The 19,749-nt window shown below is 37.9% G+C and overlaps 1 protein-coding gene across 1 annotated transcript; it reads right to left on the bottom strand.

The window, feature by feature from the left end:
* Positions 1 to 4,870: 4,870 nt before the first annotated feature.
* Positions 4,871 to 19,747, bottom strand: LOC122081810 (WD repeat-containing protein 3). Its single transcript, XM_042649130.1, has 13 exons — positions 19,435 to 19,747; positions 18,675 to 19,244; positions 18,250 to 18,465; positions 17,003 to 18,121; positions 13,092 to 13,214; positions 11,201 to 11,382; positions 10,869 to 11,100; positions 10,498 to 10,707; positions 7,743 to 7,871; positions 6,836 to 6,904; positions 6,385 to 6,507; positions 5,700 to 5,750; positions 4,871 to 5,572 (listed from the first exon to the last, which is right to left on the bottom strand). Exons 2-13 carry the CDS (start codon positions 18,906 to 18,908, stop codon positions 5,420 to 5,422), a joined length of 2,841 nt encoding a protein of 946 aa, XP_042505064.1. The 5' UTR covers positions 18,909 to 19,244; positions 19,435 to 19,747; the 3' UTR covers positions 4,871 to 5,419.
* Between the last annotated feature and the right edge of the window lie 2 nt (positions 19,748 to 19,749).

The raw sequence follows: 19,749 nt of genomic DNA, 5'->3' as shown, positions 1-19,749 counted from the left end.
AAGAACCTTTGAAATGTAGGGCATTGGGATAAAAATTAATCACAAAGTATATATGTTAGGAAAACTAACTAAAGTACTAATGGGTGTTATGCTTCAAAAAAGATTCCAGAGTGGCACCTCCTCTTTTGGCAACAATGTGGCAACAATGGGATTTTTCAACTCATTTCTCTAAATTATAAGTAGTTAGAGTATTTGAAAATATCAAGGTTGTTTAAATATACTTACTTTGAAAGAAGGGGGGGGGGGGGGGGGGGAGGTGATACATCTTTGAGGTTAACCTTCAAAAGCTTAAAATGTTGGGAATATCCTCATAGTAAACACCAGTCTTAACCCAAATCCATTGAATAATGATAACCATGGTACAAATATCTAAAAGCAAATGGTGATGAACAAGCACATGCTTAGTTGTAATTGACAATACAAAATGCAGTAAATTTTCCTAATATAATTACCACATTCTCAAGCACAGATTAGCAACACAACAAACTGAAGCCTTACCCGGTTTTCGGATTGTAAGAAAAGCTGCATTGGAAGCCATTCAATTTCACAACCCTGAAGTTTACCAAATAGAGAATGTACTCCACAGAGTCACACACTTCTCTTTGGTCCCTCTGTACAATAGATTATATTAAGCTAAAATAACTCAAGCAGGTTATCCTAACAACTGACAAGATTGATTGTCCTATACACTATCAAACACTACTAACAAATTGTAATGAAATTTGAACGCAGATGCTTATAAGAAATAGTCACACAAAGTTGCATATCTATAAATATATGAATACAAATTTGAACCAGAAACCTTCTGATTTCTCAAGAACGAATAGTGGTGTTAGAACAAGGATTGGTGACATCCCCTTGGTAGGCTTGAAGATATAAAATTCACTATGAACCCACTAAAGCAGCTCTTGCATATACACTCCAAACCGTGAATATTTTAAATGTCTAAATAAAAATGTTTGGGTGAGGTAATGATCTTTCACTTAATAATTGCCTCCATTGCCTTCTAATCCCATAGAACTGAAGCACTGAAGTAGTGGAGGCATTCATCTAATTATCTGGAAAGAGAAGGGAAGAACAGTTACTATAATGCAAATTATATTAATGAACAGAATAATTTCAAATTTTACAAGGCAAGGAAAAATTTTGTACCTAATACGGACGAAGTTTAGGGAGAGACAAATAGGGCATTGTCCACAAGGAACCACCATTGTTGATGACATTACGGAATGTAGTTGGGAATGCAAAATTAAATTGTACGATTACACTGTTCCAGACTTCGAGTGGCATTCATTTTCAATATGTGGAGACTTCTGGGTTGCGGAATTTGTTCATCCTTGTCAAGGAAAAATTCCATGTAAGAGAAACGTTTGGAGAGAGCAAGATGTTATAAAGGATATACCTTGTGAATCTGCCAAGGCTTTGTTGATCGTGTGTGTGTGTGTGAGAGAGAGAGAGAGAGAGAGAGAGAGAGAGAAGATTAGGGTTGGGATTTGGAATGGAGAGTATTTACTGTCACTGTTCTTGCAATTATAGAAAAAAAAAAAGAGAGAAGGGAAGATCATGGATAATGTGAGAGTTTGAGAGAGAGAAGGAAAAACAAGTGACTATAGGAAAGTGAGGGAGCTTGAGAGAAAGAATGAAGTAGAGAAAAAGATGATTATTATTACCTATATAATGGGATTTAATTTTTCTCAAAATATAAAAATAAATAAATAAATAGATAAATAAGTGAAAAAAAAAAAAAAAGAGAAGGGAAGATCGTGGATAATAAAAGAATTTGGGAGAGAAAAAGAAAGAGAAGTGACTCTATAGGAAAGTGGGGGCTTTTGAAAGAAAGTAAAGAAAAAGAGATTTGTTATCTTCCTTATATGAAGTGATTTAATTTTTATAGAGAGTGATAAGAGAGAGAAGGGGGATATAAAATAGAATCTGAGGAGTTTCCAATTTGTAGAAGAATAACGTGAGAGATGAAAGGGGGATAGGAATAATAGGATATAATCTAAGGAGTTTCCGATCGGTAGGAGAGTTTTAAGTATAGAAGAAAAGGAAAGTGGAGAGAGAGAAGGGGACGTGAAAGAGTGAGAGTGAGAGAGAGAGAGAGAGAGGAATATGAGAAATAAATTTTTAGAGAGTTTTAATTATTAATGAGGGGAAAGAAAAAAGGGTAAAATAGTCAAGTGAATTGCCACTTCGTGCTTGGACATAATAACTATATTACCGTTGAGAGGATTTTGAACTGAATGAAACCCTAGTGAACTGAGAAATCTGCCACATCGAGGATCTGAGCATTCCGGCCACCTGAACAATCTGTAACTTCCGGCGGATTGGATATCATATATGCCGTTGTCACTTCTTCCTCTTGCATTGTGATTTATCTCTCAGGTCGCACAAAGGGAATACGCTTGTTGTCCCCATTTTCTGGTACTTCATGTACTCCAGGCACAAGAATTACTCTAATTAAGGCAGCAGTCTGCATATTACGAACATAGCGTTCCTTGCGAAGATCCTTAAAGATCAACCACTCTCGTCTGTCTAAGCAAACCAGCACCTACAACACTGCAGGGGCTTCGCGACTTCCGAAATTGAAGGACTTGTACCTCTTGCAGACCCAGGCGACTCAAATTCTGAATACCTCGGGGATTCAATCCATCCATAGCTTCTAGATGCACCTCGGCCAGAGAGGATTTTGGAGCTTTGACAACAAAACCCACTTAATTCTTTCCAGTATAAGTACCCCAAGAAGTCATGATCTCACTCTCAGAAAGACCTTCCAAAAGCTTCACATCATTCCTGGTTATTTAACTTCATTTTTTTTTTCCCCTTTTGTATCCAAATAAAAATTGCATATAAATATATAATTATCAACTTAAAAATATATCATTTTTAAATTAGAGTGCCTGAATAACACTTCTAGAGGCATAGTTAGAACTTGATGTCTTTCTTTTAAAATAACTCTCAACTCTTGTTGGCCTATCCTTCCCTTTCAAAAGGAAAGAAGGGATGTAAATGAATAGTCGAAATCCGATTTCAAATTCATTTAGGGATTGAGGAAAAGAGTATCCATATAGATATCCGAATTAAAATCTGAATTATCCGATCTGATTAAATAATCAATTAATGATTTTGAGGGTTCTTAGAGTTTAAACAAGTTTTAGGGATTGAGGAAAAGAGTTATAACAACTTAGAAAGATTAAGAGCAACTTATATACATTGGGGGAAGGAAGATCCAGATTACACAAGTCAAAGAGTAAATAGATAGTTGAAAATCCGAATTCGATCAGCAGCCGTATTCATTTAGGGGTATCTATATCCAATCAGGAAATACCCAGATCTGAATACATCCAATCCAAATTCAATCCGTTTACATCCCTAATGAACACCCAACTCCCATTCAATTTTAAAATATTTAAAAAATCATGTATTTTATTATTAATTGTAAGCCTAAGATGCATACTTACCAGTGATATGTTTCCCAAATAATAGGTTCATTGTTGTCTCCTAAGATCTCCCACCTCTATTCTTCCTCCCCTCCTTTAGCTGCTTTTTTTAGGGATTCAGCTCGTCTCCTACAGCTGATGCTCCAACGAGCGTCCAACAAGTTTGCCTATGGTCGAAACGTGGACTCCTACAATCCAACGGTTGAATGATTCTGAGTTGTCATTCAGTTGATTCAAACAGAGGCAATAAGGCAACTAAAACAAGAAACTATCCCTCCCATTCTCCCGATCACATTTGAAACCCTAAAGAGAAGTTCTATGAAATCTGCCCTCGTTTGAGAATCGGACATCAGTTCGAGACCCAGGCTTCTCTTGTTTGAAAACTTAGCTTTCCAATTTCATGAACATCAGCGTTGTTTAGACACGATCACCCCAACAATATTAATGTCTTCTCGTACCTAGCAGAGGTGAACAGATAATACTGATAAACGAAGTTGAAATATTTTTTTTGGGATAAATAACGAAGTTGACATTAAACAGATCATAAAATGAGCGCCAGTTTGGAATAATAATTTAGAGTAAATAAATCCTTCAAATCAACCCAATTTGGAATTTGGATTGATGAGAAATTGGGCATGGATGAGCACCAAAGAGACGATTCAGAGAGAGTTTTAAAGTCTTAAAACACTGTTTACTGTAAAAGAACCCATCATTCTCTTCTTCTCCGATCAAGGCCATCTGAACTTAACCCTTTCCATCATCATATCAAGGCCGGAGAAATCAAACCCTAACTAACGTCAACCCTAGTTCTCTCTCTCACACACTTTTTCTCTGTTCTCCCATTCTCTCTCTTATGCGGTAAGGGTTTCTGCAACCCTTTCCTTCTCCTTCTATGCGAATGGAAGATGAAAAATCCCTCTGCAATTGTTCGGTGAGAGGAGAGACAACTCGGAATCATTCATACCGTCAGATTTCTTGCCTCGACATGTCAACCATCCAAAAACTCGTTGGAGCATCAATCGTTGGAGATGAGCCAGATCCTTTTTTTAGCCACTTGTTTTGGCCTTGATTTTTTTTCCCTCAAAGCTGTATATTTAATTTCTTTGAAAAATAAATTTTCCATTGACCAAAAAGAAAAAAAAATTACTAGCAAACATGTTATATAATCTCATGTTATACCAGTTAAAGCAGAAGTTTATCCGTTAACTGTTGCTAGTTACAAAGTCATAACCCCACATCACTCTGTTCAAGTTTTTGGTGCCCATGTTTCCTCACTTCCTTGATTCTTTTCCTCCCATTAATTTTCCCTGGATGCGGTGATGTCTCATCCGATCCTCGGAGCCATTGGGCACTGTAACTTTCTGCCCTAGATGCTCAAAACCCAAGCATTTTTCTACTCAAGATGCCCTGACCTTAATAATTTGTCACAATTAAACTTGGAATACCTGCTATGTTATTAGTCTATTGAACTTGTGACCCCTATATAGTGACATAAATGCGTTAAATGAAGAGAGAAAAGTCTCTCACTAACGTTATATAATTTACACTTGGAACAGCCAAACACAAGAATCAGAATATTTACTTGTAAGCCCGGGCTTCAGCAATCACTAAGAACAAAAATAAGTGTCCTTTAATCTGGCACTGAATATCAGCTCACTTCATTACCTACAGGAAGAAACAAAATTTCCTGCTGATGCGATAGCAGGGATATTCATTAGACGTGACTTGTGAGCTCCCATCAGCCATGAGGAAGATCTCACCTTTCTTTTTGGACAGCATCTGAAATTCCATTACTTCAATCAATAGTCCCTATTCAAATCAGGGAAATGCGGGATCCCATGATTACAATATCTATTGGTCTCTGTTTGGGCCCTTAAATATTGAGGAACTTCATGCTTTCCAAGATTAGGCTGTCAATCTGACCATCTTCGCAAACACGGAAACTTGATGTCCCAATCCCGCCATTTCCTTGGTCTGAATTAGGCCCCAGCTCTAATCTTCTGCTTCTTCTTTTTCCTCTTTTCTTTTGTGTCTGTCCTTGCTTCCAGACGCTTTGCATGTCGTGAACGGATTTCAAGTAGCTTTGTCTTTGCATCACGGAAAAGGGCATCTGATTTCAAAGACATCAATTGCTGCAATACAAAAAGAAACTAGCAGATCTCAGTCTCTTTGATTAGAAAACATAACTGCTGCAGGTACACAAGCAGAAACATGTATGAAGATGAGCATGAACACCGAGGTGCACACAGTTTTACTAACCTTCAAATGATCCATTGCTGCAAGGTTGAAACCAAGAGTGTCCTTGCATTCCTGACACGAGACAATTTGAAACACCATATAGGTCAACAACTAAGAATATATATTTTTCCCCCAACATACACGGGGAAGAAGGGTCTTGAGTACAATTCTGATGGGAAGAAAAAAAATTGATAGGGAGGGAGGGGAAGTAGATAACAGCCAAGAGGCTCGAACTAAAAACCTCCTATTGCACGTGGGCCGTTTGCGCACCACAGCTCACAAACTGCCCTAGGCAGTTGTTGTTAGGAAGAAAAATTGTTACTAGGCATTTTCATAAAAGCAAAACAAATAATGACTAGTGTGACACAAGATTCAATTGGTGGTCAAGGAGTCATCAACCGGCAACCAGTGGTCAAGTATCTCAAAATAAATAGCAAATGAGTACAGTAACAACTCAGCCTCATCCCGATCCCATTTAACTGGGATAAGACTGAGTAGCTGTTGTTGTTGATTAATCTATAAAAAAGCGAATCCTCGAACAAGAAGACTGCAAACAGATTTTTCCCAAATAACCATGAGAGAATTGAAAGTTTCAACATCTTAAAAGCAGAAGCCCAAGTTTCTCAACAAGTGTGGTGACATTTTTTTTGTCCATGTAAAACAGTGATCGTACATATTATTACCCAAAAAAAGGTCATAGAATTACCTTGATTCTAGTATAAAGAATGTCTTTGAGAACAGTTAAGACAGGTCTGGAAGCAGGGGTAGAAACCAATTGGTTATGATGTATCTGCAAGAGCACTGTAGCAACCCGAGAAACAAGTTCAACCTGCATGCAGTTTGAAAATATTGTAAGTAGGTTGCAGTGAACTCTGGTTCCCAAGACGAACAATATAAGCTCGTAAGTTCATGCTTTCCCACCTTTTCAGGTCAGGAAACAAATCAAAATCAACGTTTGAGGATCACTAATATGAAAGATCCCAACATAAGGACTGATGCACTCCCTTTCAAGCAAAATCAATGTGCATACATACAAGTACCTGTTTGCATGTATCAATGGATATATATATATATAATCAATGTGCATACATACAATTACATGTTTTATATATATATATATATATAGGTTCACATTTCTTACTTATACAAAGGCTTACCTTATCAGGAATAGCAGCCCAATCCTTCAAGTAAGACATAAGCTTCAAGGCATCAGAGAATGGTATAGACTGCCAAAAGGAAAAAACTTTTAGTTGGTAATCCATACAACTAAAAATTATCAACTACCTGAAGCCATTGCAGGACCCAACAATTCAGGCATAATAAGCATATTTATAATGTGACAACAAAATGAAAAATGGCTCCAATCTTTTGAAATGGCAAGGTCAATTTTCTAAGAAGCAGAGAAACAACCAACTACATATCCAAACTTTTGACCTACTAACAGTCTAACACAACTGGTACGTCTTGTTGAGGTAAAAACCATCAACGATGGTTTGACAGTGGAAGCAGATGCAACTAATGGTTATGAACACCCTATAGAGTGGGAATGATGACTATATACAGAATGATAGAGATAAGCAATAGCGACTACAAAGGACGCAGAAATTGGGCACACAAAAGCAAAACCTCACGCCAACCACAGCATAAAACTTCTGTGAAATGCTAGCTGAACTGGACTCCATTTGGCAGTTTGCATCGCCTTGACAATTAGTGTCCCCTAGGTTGCGCCTCATTGGTGCCACATTATGTCCAGGCCCCCTCCAACGCCTTGGGTCACCTAGATGCCGTGATGACAATGGCGGTCTGTTTCCAGAATATCAAACTATACTAGGGACTCATAAAGAGGCTTAATCAACAAGAAGTAACGGCACATTCAGAGCATTGTGGTCAAGAATGTTTGTATGCTTAGTTTTCCTTTGGTAAAGCTTATGTAAGTTATATGTTTCCTTTGATTCCACAATGTTCCAGGTGGCTGAGGCCCTTTTCCCCCATAATATATATCTCCAAATTCAATCTTCTCGATTGATCCAGTTACCCATTTAGAAAAAAGGGAGGATCAAATACCAGTAATGTCTGCTCCAGATCATTTGTGTGAACGCGAGAAAGAGAATGAAGGACATAATCAGATGGAGAGAGCCCCTGCATCATAGCATTTGGTTGGAAGGTAGTTATTCTTCCACTTGCATTGTCGACCTGAAAATTAATAGTGATAATCAGGATATTAGGAAAGAGGAAGTATTATAAAAAAATAAAAATAATCATTAAAAAAGACACGTTCTTTTGGATATGTAATGAAAAATATTACATTACAATAGACAAGTGAGTAGGCAGAATACAGGAAAAATGCATCCGCATGGTCCATATGATTGATTTAAGTTCACTGGCAAAGAATAGCCATTGCCTATTCATAGCCACTACAACAGTTCCCGAGACTATCAACAATGAGTTCATTCTAGGCACTCATCAACTAAAATAAAGGTGTCAAAGTAGTTTTCAGGCCAGATGCGACAATAATACATTCCTCAGCAGCAAGAAAAATCAATAATACTTTGAAATCAAATTAGTTACAGAAGATCTCAGAAAAAATATTGGCAGCTAAAAGGATTAGGACAGCACTAGCCAAAACTATGGAACATTAGTTTAGATAAGGCCTAACAACTAGCCCTGAAACTTCTAACAAACAGCCTTCAATGCCTTCCAATCAGAACCTACTGTAAAATTTAAGGAGAAAATTGGAAAATAGAGCCTACCCTAATCAAGCCCTTGACTGATTAAGCTCACTGTCTCCAATCCCAAAGAAGACGAAAAAAACACAACTAACAACCCCATGTTATTTTGATCATAAAACAACTTATAACTTTTTATAATGAAAAAAGAAAGGGTAACTGATAAAAGGAAAAAGAAGAAGACTAACCCACTCCACCACACAATACCTTATGCAAGAACGTTTACCTTGCTTATGCTGGTCTTAAATTGCCAGAGACAGAATTTCAAGGAGATGCAATATGCAAATTATAATCAGTGGTGACTGTGTCCAAGTCCCTTTTCTTACTGGACACTCAAACCCCAGAAGAAGAAGAAACAAAGGAAAACATTGCTGAAATCTTCCTACACCAGATGTTTTTGGTGATTCTCAACCCTCAGAGAACAGCTAATGTTTTGGGTTTCATTGAGCTACCAATGCCAATCAAACCCAAAAATTCATAAATACAGCCACCATACTTTCGAAGTGTAAATAGCATGTCTATACCCATGAGTGTTGAGTAGCCAAAATTGAGTTTCTGCATCTTTAACTTGAAGAGGATAGGAAGGACCAGGTCACTCCACTGCAATCTCTCAAAGTTTCCAGATGACTAACACCCATGAGAGCCCATCTTGAAGACCCAATTCCTTTTTCTCTTCTTCTTGGGATAAATAAATGATAAATAGAAAACATAATACCACTCTATGATGGTAATAGAGGTGAAATAACCGTATTCACTAATTTAACTTCTCTATTCCAATCATAAGCCATGTAAGATGGCAAGACAGACTATTCACAAAGAGATCCCACTATGTTGGAATTTCAACCCTCTGACCGATAAAGCAAACAGCCATAAGAAAAACAAGAATAAAGCAGTGACTTGCACCTTCACAATCACCTAAATATGCGACTAATCTCACTACTGCCATGGAGGAAAATGTATGTGCAATTCTGATACATGCTCCAACTATAAAGAGACACATAACCATTCTGAAACCATATAAAGGCACAACCTCATGGTGGCACACAAGCCCCATCCACCCCTCTCCCCCTCTCCCCCTCCCCCAACTATATATACGAATACATAAATATAGATACAAACATCAAAATAAATCTGGCTGTACCACCATGAGGAAGCATATATAGAGGCACATACTATTCTGAAACTTCCTACATCTATCTACCTATCACTACGTAATAACTAATCAATCACTAAGATACACATGACCTTCTGGTCTCTTGGAGCTATGAACAGGAAGCTTGATGAGCTTCTATTTTCCAGTCTGCCAATTAAATCCAAAAGCTTTATAGAAGACTGCTCCAACTATTGTTTCAAGACTTAGGTTATAGACATTCATCACTCATCAAGTGCAGACAGAATCTGTCTACCTCATCATAAGTTTAAGTGAAGAGCCCAACAAACCGAGTTCTCGTTGTTCATCTGCAAGATCTATTCTCCTAAAGAACTCAGATCTTAAAAACACAAAGTTATCATCTAGATCCTATAAATGTGAAGATCAACAGAGGCATCTGACACAATGTATACCATGTCTACCACATCTACATATAATAAAAATTTTGTCAGGCACTAAAAGACTCAACATCTCCACAAATGGTTTATTCTAATTTCTGGCTTCAATACTTAACCTTCACTTTATCATTTCCTTCAGGAGCAAGAAGGTATCTGCATCAACAGGTGCAGTCTCTTTCTCCCATGAATTTACCGTTGAAGAAACCAAAACATCAACTTAGCAAGTCACTGCTCATCAGAAAAATGAATTACTCCCCATTCTTGAGGAAACTTCCTAGACATAGGGGTAGAAGCAGATAAGCAGAACAACCACATGATGCCAAAGAGATTTGCAATTACCATCTATTCATCCTATACACATGATGCCAAAGATATTTGCAATTACCATCTATTCATCCTATATCTTGCTTTGATTACATCAAGCAGAACAACCACATGATGCCACATATTCTTTATATAGATCTAGTTATATACTTATATTTAACAAGTAAAAACTAGAAAGGTCAACCAAGAAAACAAAATCAGATAACAAAGATCTTAGATACCATGTGCTGAGTCATCCGCTTTGATTCTTCCTCTGCTATGTCTAGTGCATCAATAATTAAGTCCGTCGCAGTGAGTGTTTCTTGAGTCTTCTTCCCTGCCAACCCTACAGTTCCCTCCTCTGGAAGTTCTTCCCTCAGTGCGTACCTACTTTCAAATGAATTATCAATGTCAGCCTCAAACATTTCTTCCAATCTTTTCTCCTTTTCTTCCTGCATATCCAAAAGTTGCATCAAACAAAGATCAACACCAATATAGTGCCAAATTCAGAAAATGCAATCTCACTATTCCAACGTAATCAATCACCCAAGAGAGATAAACCCTACAAATGAAACAATACATCAGTACAGCAACAGATACAAAAATCCGTTACCTCAATGAAGAAGGGTTCTTCGGTACGATCCCAACGACGTATAGATCGGTCATGAGAACCTGTGACGACAAAATCACCACGGTTGCTGACCACAAGACACCACACTTCAGCATGATGCCCCTCAAGAGTTAAAAGCAACTCAAATTTGTCAGCATCCCAATACTTTACAAGGCGATCTTTCCCAACACTAAACATATAATGGGTGTTGCTGACAAATTGCACTGCCATAACACTGCCATTGAAAAGAGTCTATCAGAATTCCAACCTCAGTTCCTCTTTATCTACAATTACAATAGCCAACACTTTTTTATACCAAAAATAATAATAAAGACCTGTCAGCGTGAGCAAAAATGGATTTGTGACAATCACCAAAATCCAAACCCCAAATTTTCAAATTTTTGTCAGCAGAACCGGTGACTATGAGATCTCCATCCGATGAAATATCCATGCACAGCACAGGAAGCTTGTGACCATACAATGACAGAAAAAGTTTCAGTGAATCCAGAAAGAAAACCTGCAAAAGGTTGGTATAGACGGTGTTAGTACAGTCACCAATAGACCTAGTGTTTTATATTAAGTGATTTGCCCTTCAATTGCATTGAGGTAAACAAAAAGAATGCAACCATTTACATAGATTCAGATCCACATGTTCCATGTGGGAATTGTGAAAAGGAGGATGTCTCTAAGTGACCAGACCCCCAAAAAGTATGGAAAAGGTGAAAAAGATAATTAAAAATACCGGGACAATTTTATTCAGTTACTAAACCATTCAGTTCTATAAATTAGACACAGTTATCAATAACAATAGCCAGTCTAGCATTACATGTAGCTGATACAATTGATTTTGTATCTCTCCTAGAGTATGCATTCTGTAGCATTTTTGAAGTATGACTTACACTTCAACCGCAGGCCTGCTAGTCCAACCACCCTGTTTGAATGATCTGAGTAATCAGGTTGTTAGGACTAAACATGATATCACCAGAATCTATGAAGTAAAAAAAAAGAAGGAAAGAAGTAGAAGACAGAGAGAGAGAGAGAATGATCGAAAAGAGGGGGGAAATCCTAGTGCCACGATAGGATTCAGAATGATATCCATTGTGCCCTAGGTCCATTGCTTAATAGTGTATCAAGAGTCTAAAGGCCAATTACAACCAAAGACTAAGCCAAGTAAATAACAATGACTCAACACAACTTAACATAGACCCCCATTCTTGACTTAGCACAAACTCTCCCCCTCACAGTACAATATTTAACACACCCACTCAAGCTGGATATGTAGGTGGCAAAGTTTTCAAGCTGCCACCTTTGTTCATGTCACCTATTTATGCCAAATATCATTTAAGTAAATGTTTTTATAATGTTTTCTACATGATTTTATCATTTATGTTGTTATTTCATTTACTTAAGATATTATTCATAAAAAAGCAAGTAATCCTTATTTGAATTCAAGAAAAACAGTTTAAAATCAAATTTCAAAATGATAAAAAGTCAACCCCCCAGCCCAAGAACAAAAACTGGATTTTTTGTCATAGGGGTGGTTTTCAACTTTCAAATGTTTGGGTTTTCTCAATTTTCATAAATCTTATCATGGTAAAACATTGCTAAAACAAAAAATCCGGTAAAATAATTTTTTGTTTTGATGTCCATAAAATATTTTTCATTCAAGAGATTTTAACAGCATTTGTGCACTCTAAAATAAGTTAAACCGAAACATAACTTTGTCATTACAACTCAAATTAAGTAATCGTAGACTTGTTGCAAAGCTAGTTTTGTGCTATACTTAATACGAAGTTTCATGTAAAAATAAAATCATTTCACCAGTCAAACTAATTAGAGAACAAAAATATTTCTCTAAATGTTGATTTTTTATTACTTAATGTGACTTAATGTTATTTTTTTATGACTTGATATGGCTTAATATTGATTTTTTATGACTTGATGTGGCTTTGGTTTAATGTTGATTTTTGAGTTTATTCACTTTATTGATTTGTTTTTTCTGATGAATATATTGCATTGGTATAAATATTTAATCTTTATTTAGCACATAAGTAGAATTATATAATTTTTAATATGCTAGTTGTGCCAAATAAAATGGTTACATTAAAAAAAAAATACTAGAACGCTTTATTCCACTAGGGCATATAGCAACTCAAATTCAGGACAAAAGAAAAAGGGCATACAGCAACTCAAATTCAGCAATAGCATAAAAATTTTCTAATTTACCTTGACTGTGCAATCTAACAAGGCAACAGCAATGAATTTAGCATCAGGACTAACAGCAACCACAAGAACATCATCCTTCATATTCAAAGTCCTTATGTTGGTCACAGTTAGTTGCTTCGAGTCCTGTAGGAGGGTGGGGAAGGGGAATAAACATGTTAAATATAGGAAATTATACCATGATGTTGGGAGATACAAATCAAGTAAAACTAAAACAACAACAACAACAACAACAAAACTCAACCTTATCCCAACTTAATGGGGTCGGCTACATGGATCCGTGCAAAGACAAAAAGGAGAAATGCAAGTAAAAAGAACAAGCACAACACCAGCAAGTCAAGGAAATCTTAAATAAAAACAAAAAAGAAAAAATGAAAGTAAAAAAAGAAAGAGGCAAAGCACCAGCAAGCCAGGAAAATCTCAACTAAATGGAGTCAGCCACATGGATCCTTGCCCTCCTATCAACTCAATCTGAGGTCATACTTCGGACAAGACCTAGACTATGCATGTCATTCCTCACTACTTCTCTTATGGTCATCTTAGGCTTGCCCGCTTGCCCCTAGCTCTTTTAGCTTCTTCAATAAGAACTAAATCACACCCTATTGGTGCATCCTCATACCTCCGTTGAACATGGTCATAGCACCTCAAACAACTTTCTTGGAGCTTATTATTGATCGAGGCAACACCCAAATCAGCTCTAATACGTTCATTCCTTTATTCTTTCTAGTTTTGCCGCATATCCATCTTAATATCCTCAACTCTACCACACATAGCTTCTCCATATGATAGTTATTATTTGCCCAACTTTCCGCCCCATACATCATAGCTGGTCTAACATCAATCTTGTAGAATTTTCCTTTAAGCTTTACAGGAATACGTCAGTCACACAGCACTCCAGTCACACCTCTCCACTTCATTTATCCCACTTTAATTCTCTGAGAAACATCATCCTCTATGTCACCTTTTTTATTAATGGCTAACCTCAGATATCTAAAATAATCACTTAGCAATCTCTCTCTCATCAAGTTTCACCATATAGTTATCCATCATAGTGTAACTAAAGTTACACATCATATACTGTCTTTGATCTATTAATCTTAAAACCTCTTGTATCCAAGGTTGATCTCCATAGCTCTAAACAAATAAAGGCTTAAGGTTGATCCTTGGTGTAACCTAATCGTAATTGGAATCCACTGCTTTGACCTCCCTCATATCTCACACTAGTCACCACACCCTCATACATTTCTTTAATTATATCCACATATTTATTCAACACCCCTCTTCACAAGAACATGCAGAATTAGTTCTCTAGGGGCTCTGTCAGGTCAATAAAGACCATATGAAGATCCTTTTTGCAAGCTCTATATCTTTCCATGAGTCTCCTCAGTGAGCAAAAAGCTTTTATCGCGAATCTGCTTGGCATAAAAACAAACTGGTTCTCCAAGATATGATCATGGTTTGAGGTCTCTCGCAAAATCTCGTTTTTTGGCTTTAGAGGGTCAAGACCATAGGTGATACTGGAAAACAACAATCTCGCTCGAAATCTTGGTTTCTCGTTGAGATTTAGGTTCATATACAGTTTCAACTTGACTCAACCATGTCACATGATGTTTTAAATCTCATTTCGATGATATTTCTAGCCTTTCTCACTAGATCTTGCTTGTCTTCCCTGTTGTGAAGAAATACCCCACAAGACTGTGTATTGGTGCTTTTTCTTGCCAAATCTCACCTCTACAGTTGCACTTATCAACTTCAACACTTAGAGATCGAGATTAACACTTTTTATGTCTTAGTTCCTTATGCTTTAAGTTGTTTTATACTTTTACTTCAATTATGTGTTCTAAAAGTACTAGATATTGTGTGGATAGCCTCCGGTAGACCTATGATATAGACTATCAAATTAACATTTTGGGTTTGATTCTTAAAAATCTACTATTACCACTATATTTAAAAGGCCTAAAATAAGCTAGATGACAAGTTTTAGGGGAAAACTTGGCCACATTGCCACTAAAACCCATCCCCAAGTTTTTTCAAATTGTCTTGTCAATAAAATACATTGTTTCACCGAGATCTTGTAACAACTCAGTTTTTGGCCCAGGCAAAACCAAGACCTCGAACCTTGGATATGAGTCTCTTTTCTAAAACTGGCTTCAATAACCTTCTCCCACAATTTCATAGTATTACTCGTTAGTTTTATGCTTCTATAGTTATTTTAGCTATGAATATCATCTTATCTTTTTAGATTGGAACTAAAATGCTTATCCTCCATTCCTATGGCATTTTCCTTGTGTACATGATCTTATTAAACAAATTGGTTAACCAAGATTCTCCACGTACTCCTAGGCTCTTCCACACTTCTATTGGGACCCTATGTCTTGCCTACTTTCATCTTTCTCAAGGCTTCTTTACGTTGAGCCACACCAAAATTTCGTATATAACTATGATGTGTAGTGTCTTGATGAGTAATGCAACCTTCTGAGACATTCCTATTTCCTACTCAAACCATCTCCATTTAGTAGGTCATGGATATACTCATCCCATCTCTTCACAATGTCCTTGTCCCTTAGCAACACTCTTCCACCATCACTTTTGATACATCTCATATGGTTGAAATCTCTACTTTTCATTTCTCTCATTTCAGCTATAGTTGCATAGTTTTTTCTTCTTCATTTGTGTTTAGATTAATATACATATTCCTTCGCCCTAGCTACCCCCACCATCTTCTTTGCTCCGTTTCTAGCAACATTATGCCTCTTTTTTATCTCTGGTCTCTCTAGTCCTTCATCATGCCTAAAAATAGCTTTTTCTTGGTCTTAATGGCTACTTGGACCTCATCATCCCACTACCAAGTCGCCCTAGGGGCCTGACGACAACCCTTCGATTCCCTAGGACTTCCTTGGCAACCCTCTTAATATAAGTCATCATCCCACTTCACATCGCATTGGTGTATCCCTCAAAATCTCACTTTCCTTGACCATATTATCAGTAAATGTACCTAGGGGCTCCCCTTTAATCTCCACCACCCTATATAAGGATACATAGGTTCCCTCATCCTACGCTTCTGCATATTGAGGCACATATCCAAGGCCACCAATTTATATTGGATAGTTAGACTCTCCACAGGAATAACCTTACAATCCTTACACAACAGTCTCTCTACCCCTATAGTAAAGAAGAAATTTATTTGGCTAGAATGATGCCCACTTCTGTAGGTAACTAAATAATCTTCTCCTTTTTCAAAGTGTTTTTTTTTTTTTTTTGGGGGGATAACTTTTCAAAGTGCTCACAATGGGTAAATCATAAGCTACCACAAAATCTACTATAAAACAAATACATATGTTAAATTAATCTCGTCAAAATGTGTAAATCTTTCAAATTTAAGTACATTCAAATAATTATTGCATAGAGTTCCTCCTCCAAATAAAACATGGAAAAAAAAAACCAACAAGAAAAGAAAATTCATAATAGGCAATTCAATGTTTCATCTAACACCACAAAAGAATCTAAAAGCTAAATTGGACTGCAACTAGTAAGCCCTTAAATTTGAAACAAATATGAGACGAGATGTGGCAAATTTAATGAGATTGTTCTCTGGCATAGAGGTCATGATAGTCAAAGATGCTAAAAGGACATTGAAAGTAAAAGACACTCATGTTTTAGTGATGTGAAAACAAAGAATTCTGATCAGTTAGGAGTTAGAAGAAGGCATGGCTCCAATAGGTGGATGGCAGAATAAAATTTGTGTAGCTCACTTCTAGTGGGACAATTCTTTCTCGAGTAGTGCTATCATCAAATAAAGCTACAAAGAATAATCAAATCATTTTCTGGATCTGTCAAATAATAAGAATAAGCAACAAAATTTCAAACTAAGGAAGACACATAAAAAAGGGTGGGAAAAAGGTAAAAGGACCCACTTGACCAGGCTTTTGCATGAGTTGATACTCCCAGAATTTAACATCATGGTCTGCACTTCCTGTCACAAAACCAATTCCATCTGGAGTCATAGCAATTGACCGCACAGAGCCACCATGAGCCTCCACGACTTCCATGCATGTACCACTACCAATGTCTATGATTTCTAATGTTCCGCTTTTGGTTCCAATAAGAGCATAACGATCGCCAGGAACAAATGAGCCACACAAACCATACCCAGAATCAATCGTTCGAAGGCATGAACCAGTACTTGGATTCCAAAGCTTTACAGTATTGTGACTAGTTGACATCATGAGAGTGTTATCTGAGCTAAGAGTGACACTTCTAACATCAGAACGATGCCCAGGAAGTTCAATAGAAAGTATTTTACTTGTTGTGCTGCTTTCAATAGAATAAACCTCTAACAAATTATTGTTCAGAGACAACGCCATATAAGCCAACGAACTCTTTGGGGTGGCTGGAGAAAAAGAAATTGAGCATATCTTCTTGCTAGCACGCAATGTCTGGAGAAGCTTAAATACATCAGAAACTAAGATGACAGAAGCTCTTCCTTCCTCTCCTTGTTCAGGATTTGAGTCACCATTTTCAGTTGCCTCTGGAGCCCCTTTGGCCAACTTCTTCTCCCTCTTTCGGTGAATCCTCCTTTTAGCTTTACGTTTAGATTCAGCATCATCCAATACTCGGAATATCTCTACCATCTTCCCAGCCATTTGACAAGCAAGTAGATTTCCAGATTTGTTGTATCTCACAGCAGCAACCCTATCCTTGCTCTGACGTTGGATTTCACCAAACAGTTTCAAGAATTCCCAATTGTTCCGAGCAGAGTCTCCCCTGCTCACAGTTTCAGTTCCCTCTGGATTAAAAGAAGGTTCTCCATTCACCAATTCGTGCTGTATTGTGTAAAACCGCAGTTCTGGGTCCGCAGATCCAGTGACCAAATATCTCTCATCTGTATCAACATCAATGGACCAAATTTCACTGCGATGGCCACTGATTATTTGCATACAATACTGGGTATCAAGATCCCACACTCTCAAAAATTTGTCCTTGGAGGAACTAACAAGCTTTTTACCAGAATCCAAGAAAACAAGGTCAGTCACCTGGAGTCACGTAAAGTGAACAGATGAAAGAATCAGAAAACAGTCTTTTGGAATTTAATCAAACACTCACGAAAAGGTTCAGCTCCGAGCATATAAAAACACACAAGAAAGGGTATAGACATTAGGACCTGATCCCGGTGGCCACGAAGACGGAAAAGTCCAGTCTCGCCCACCACATCCCATAAGATGATATCATTATCTTTGCTTCCGGAAGCAAGAAAGGAGCCAAGCTTATTGTAACGAAGTGCAGTAACAGCACCTTTATGGCCGTTTAAGGTGGTATCACAAGTTCCTTTAATGATATCCCAGATCCTTATACTCCCATCCGCATAACCACTCGCTATCTACCAAAAATAACGAAAGCATAGGAAAGATCACCATTTCTTCTATACGGAGGTAAGTATTATCTTGCACATAAATGAAATAACGAATACACAAAGCAATAGCAGTAGCAGCAGCAAAACAAATTTCATAGTTAATATTTTTTTTTTTTTTTGGGTGAAATATCATAGTTAATATTAACATGAACGAGAAGAGAGATGGTTTTGCTCACCAAAGAAGAAGGGGATGAAGCAATGGAAGTAACGGCAAGGGAAGGGCCGCAAGAGGCAGTAGAAGGGGAGAGGGTTTTGGAGCAGACGCCTTGCCTGACGTTCCAAACACCAATCTTCTCGAGCGCAGGTGCGAGAAGGTGCTTTCCAGTGCAGTCGTAGCTGATGTTAGAATCCACCGATACTACCACACCAAATACCGCCGCTGATTCGTATCTGAGGTACGACTTCACCATTTTTGTTCACAGTGCGCCGGTGTCGTTAGGGTTACGAACTCACAATAGTTGAATTGCTGCTACTACCAAAGCAGCCACAGGACGACCTGCGGGCGCCGTTAGGGTCACGTCCGCGTTACAATTACAGAACTACCAAGAACAGTGAGTCAGTGACACTCCCTCGCGGACGTATATTTTATTAAATTTTTGCCCCGACTCCATCTTGGCCGACTTGTCGCCATTGTTAGCGTTTAGGCTATCTTCACCCGCTCTCCGGCCAGCCGCTCCGGAACCTCTTTGACGCCCCTGTACCCACCACCGCTGCAAGCAACGTCGCACTTAATCCTGCCGATAAACCTGTAATTCCAAGTTTCGAAAAAACAACCACACCAAACTGGTTATTTCGCCTGCTTTAACATTCCCCCATTGACCTACGACTAATCAGTAAGTGGAGAGAGACACTAAAAGAGAGCTAGATATCAACTTGAAATAGTGAAAATGCACAACTGAGAGCCTGAGACCACTAGATCATTGGCAATATCCTCACCTGCAACAGAGAAATGGAGAAGCAGGGCCAATCCTGGAGTTGATTCCTCCTTGACTGGGGCCGCTGCAACACTTTCGGAGACGGAGAAGATGAAGGGGCCGATGCAATCACAGTCGGAGAAGGAGAAGAGGAAGGGGCAGATGGCACATACGGACCTCTGAGCTGCTGCAATGGCCGCCCGAGACGGAAAAGATGAAAAGGGTTGCCGGAAAATCGAGATTGCGAGCTAGGGTAATGATTCTTTTTTGGTAGCAAATTAGGGTTACGATTCATAAGACAGAGGCGGAATGAAGGACCATGGGTTATGGAGGGGGT

Source organism: Macadamia integrifolia, chromosome 6 (assembly GCF_013358625.1).
Source record: "Macadamia integrifolia cultivar HAES 741 chromosome 6, SCU_Mint_v3, whole genome shotgun sequence".
Taxonomy (NCBI): Eukaryota; Viridiplantae; Streptophyta; class Magnoliopsida; order Proteales; family Proteaceae; genus Macadamia; species Macadamia integrifolia.
Note: the sequence above shows the minus strand (reverse complement) of the source record. Positions and strands in the feature narration are given on the sequence as shown.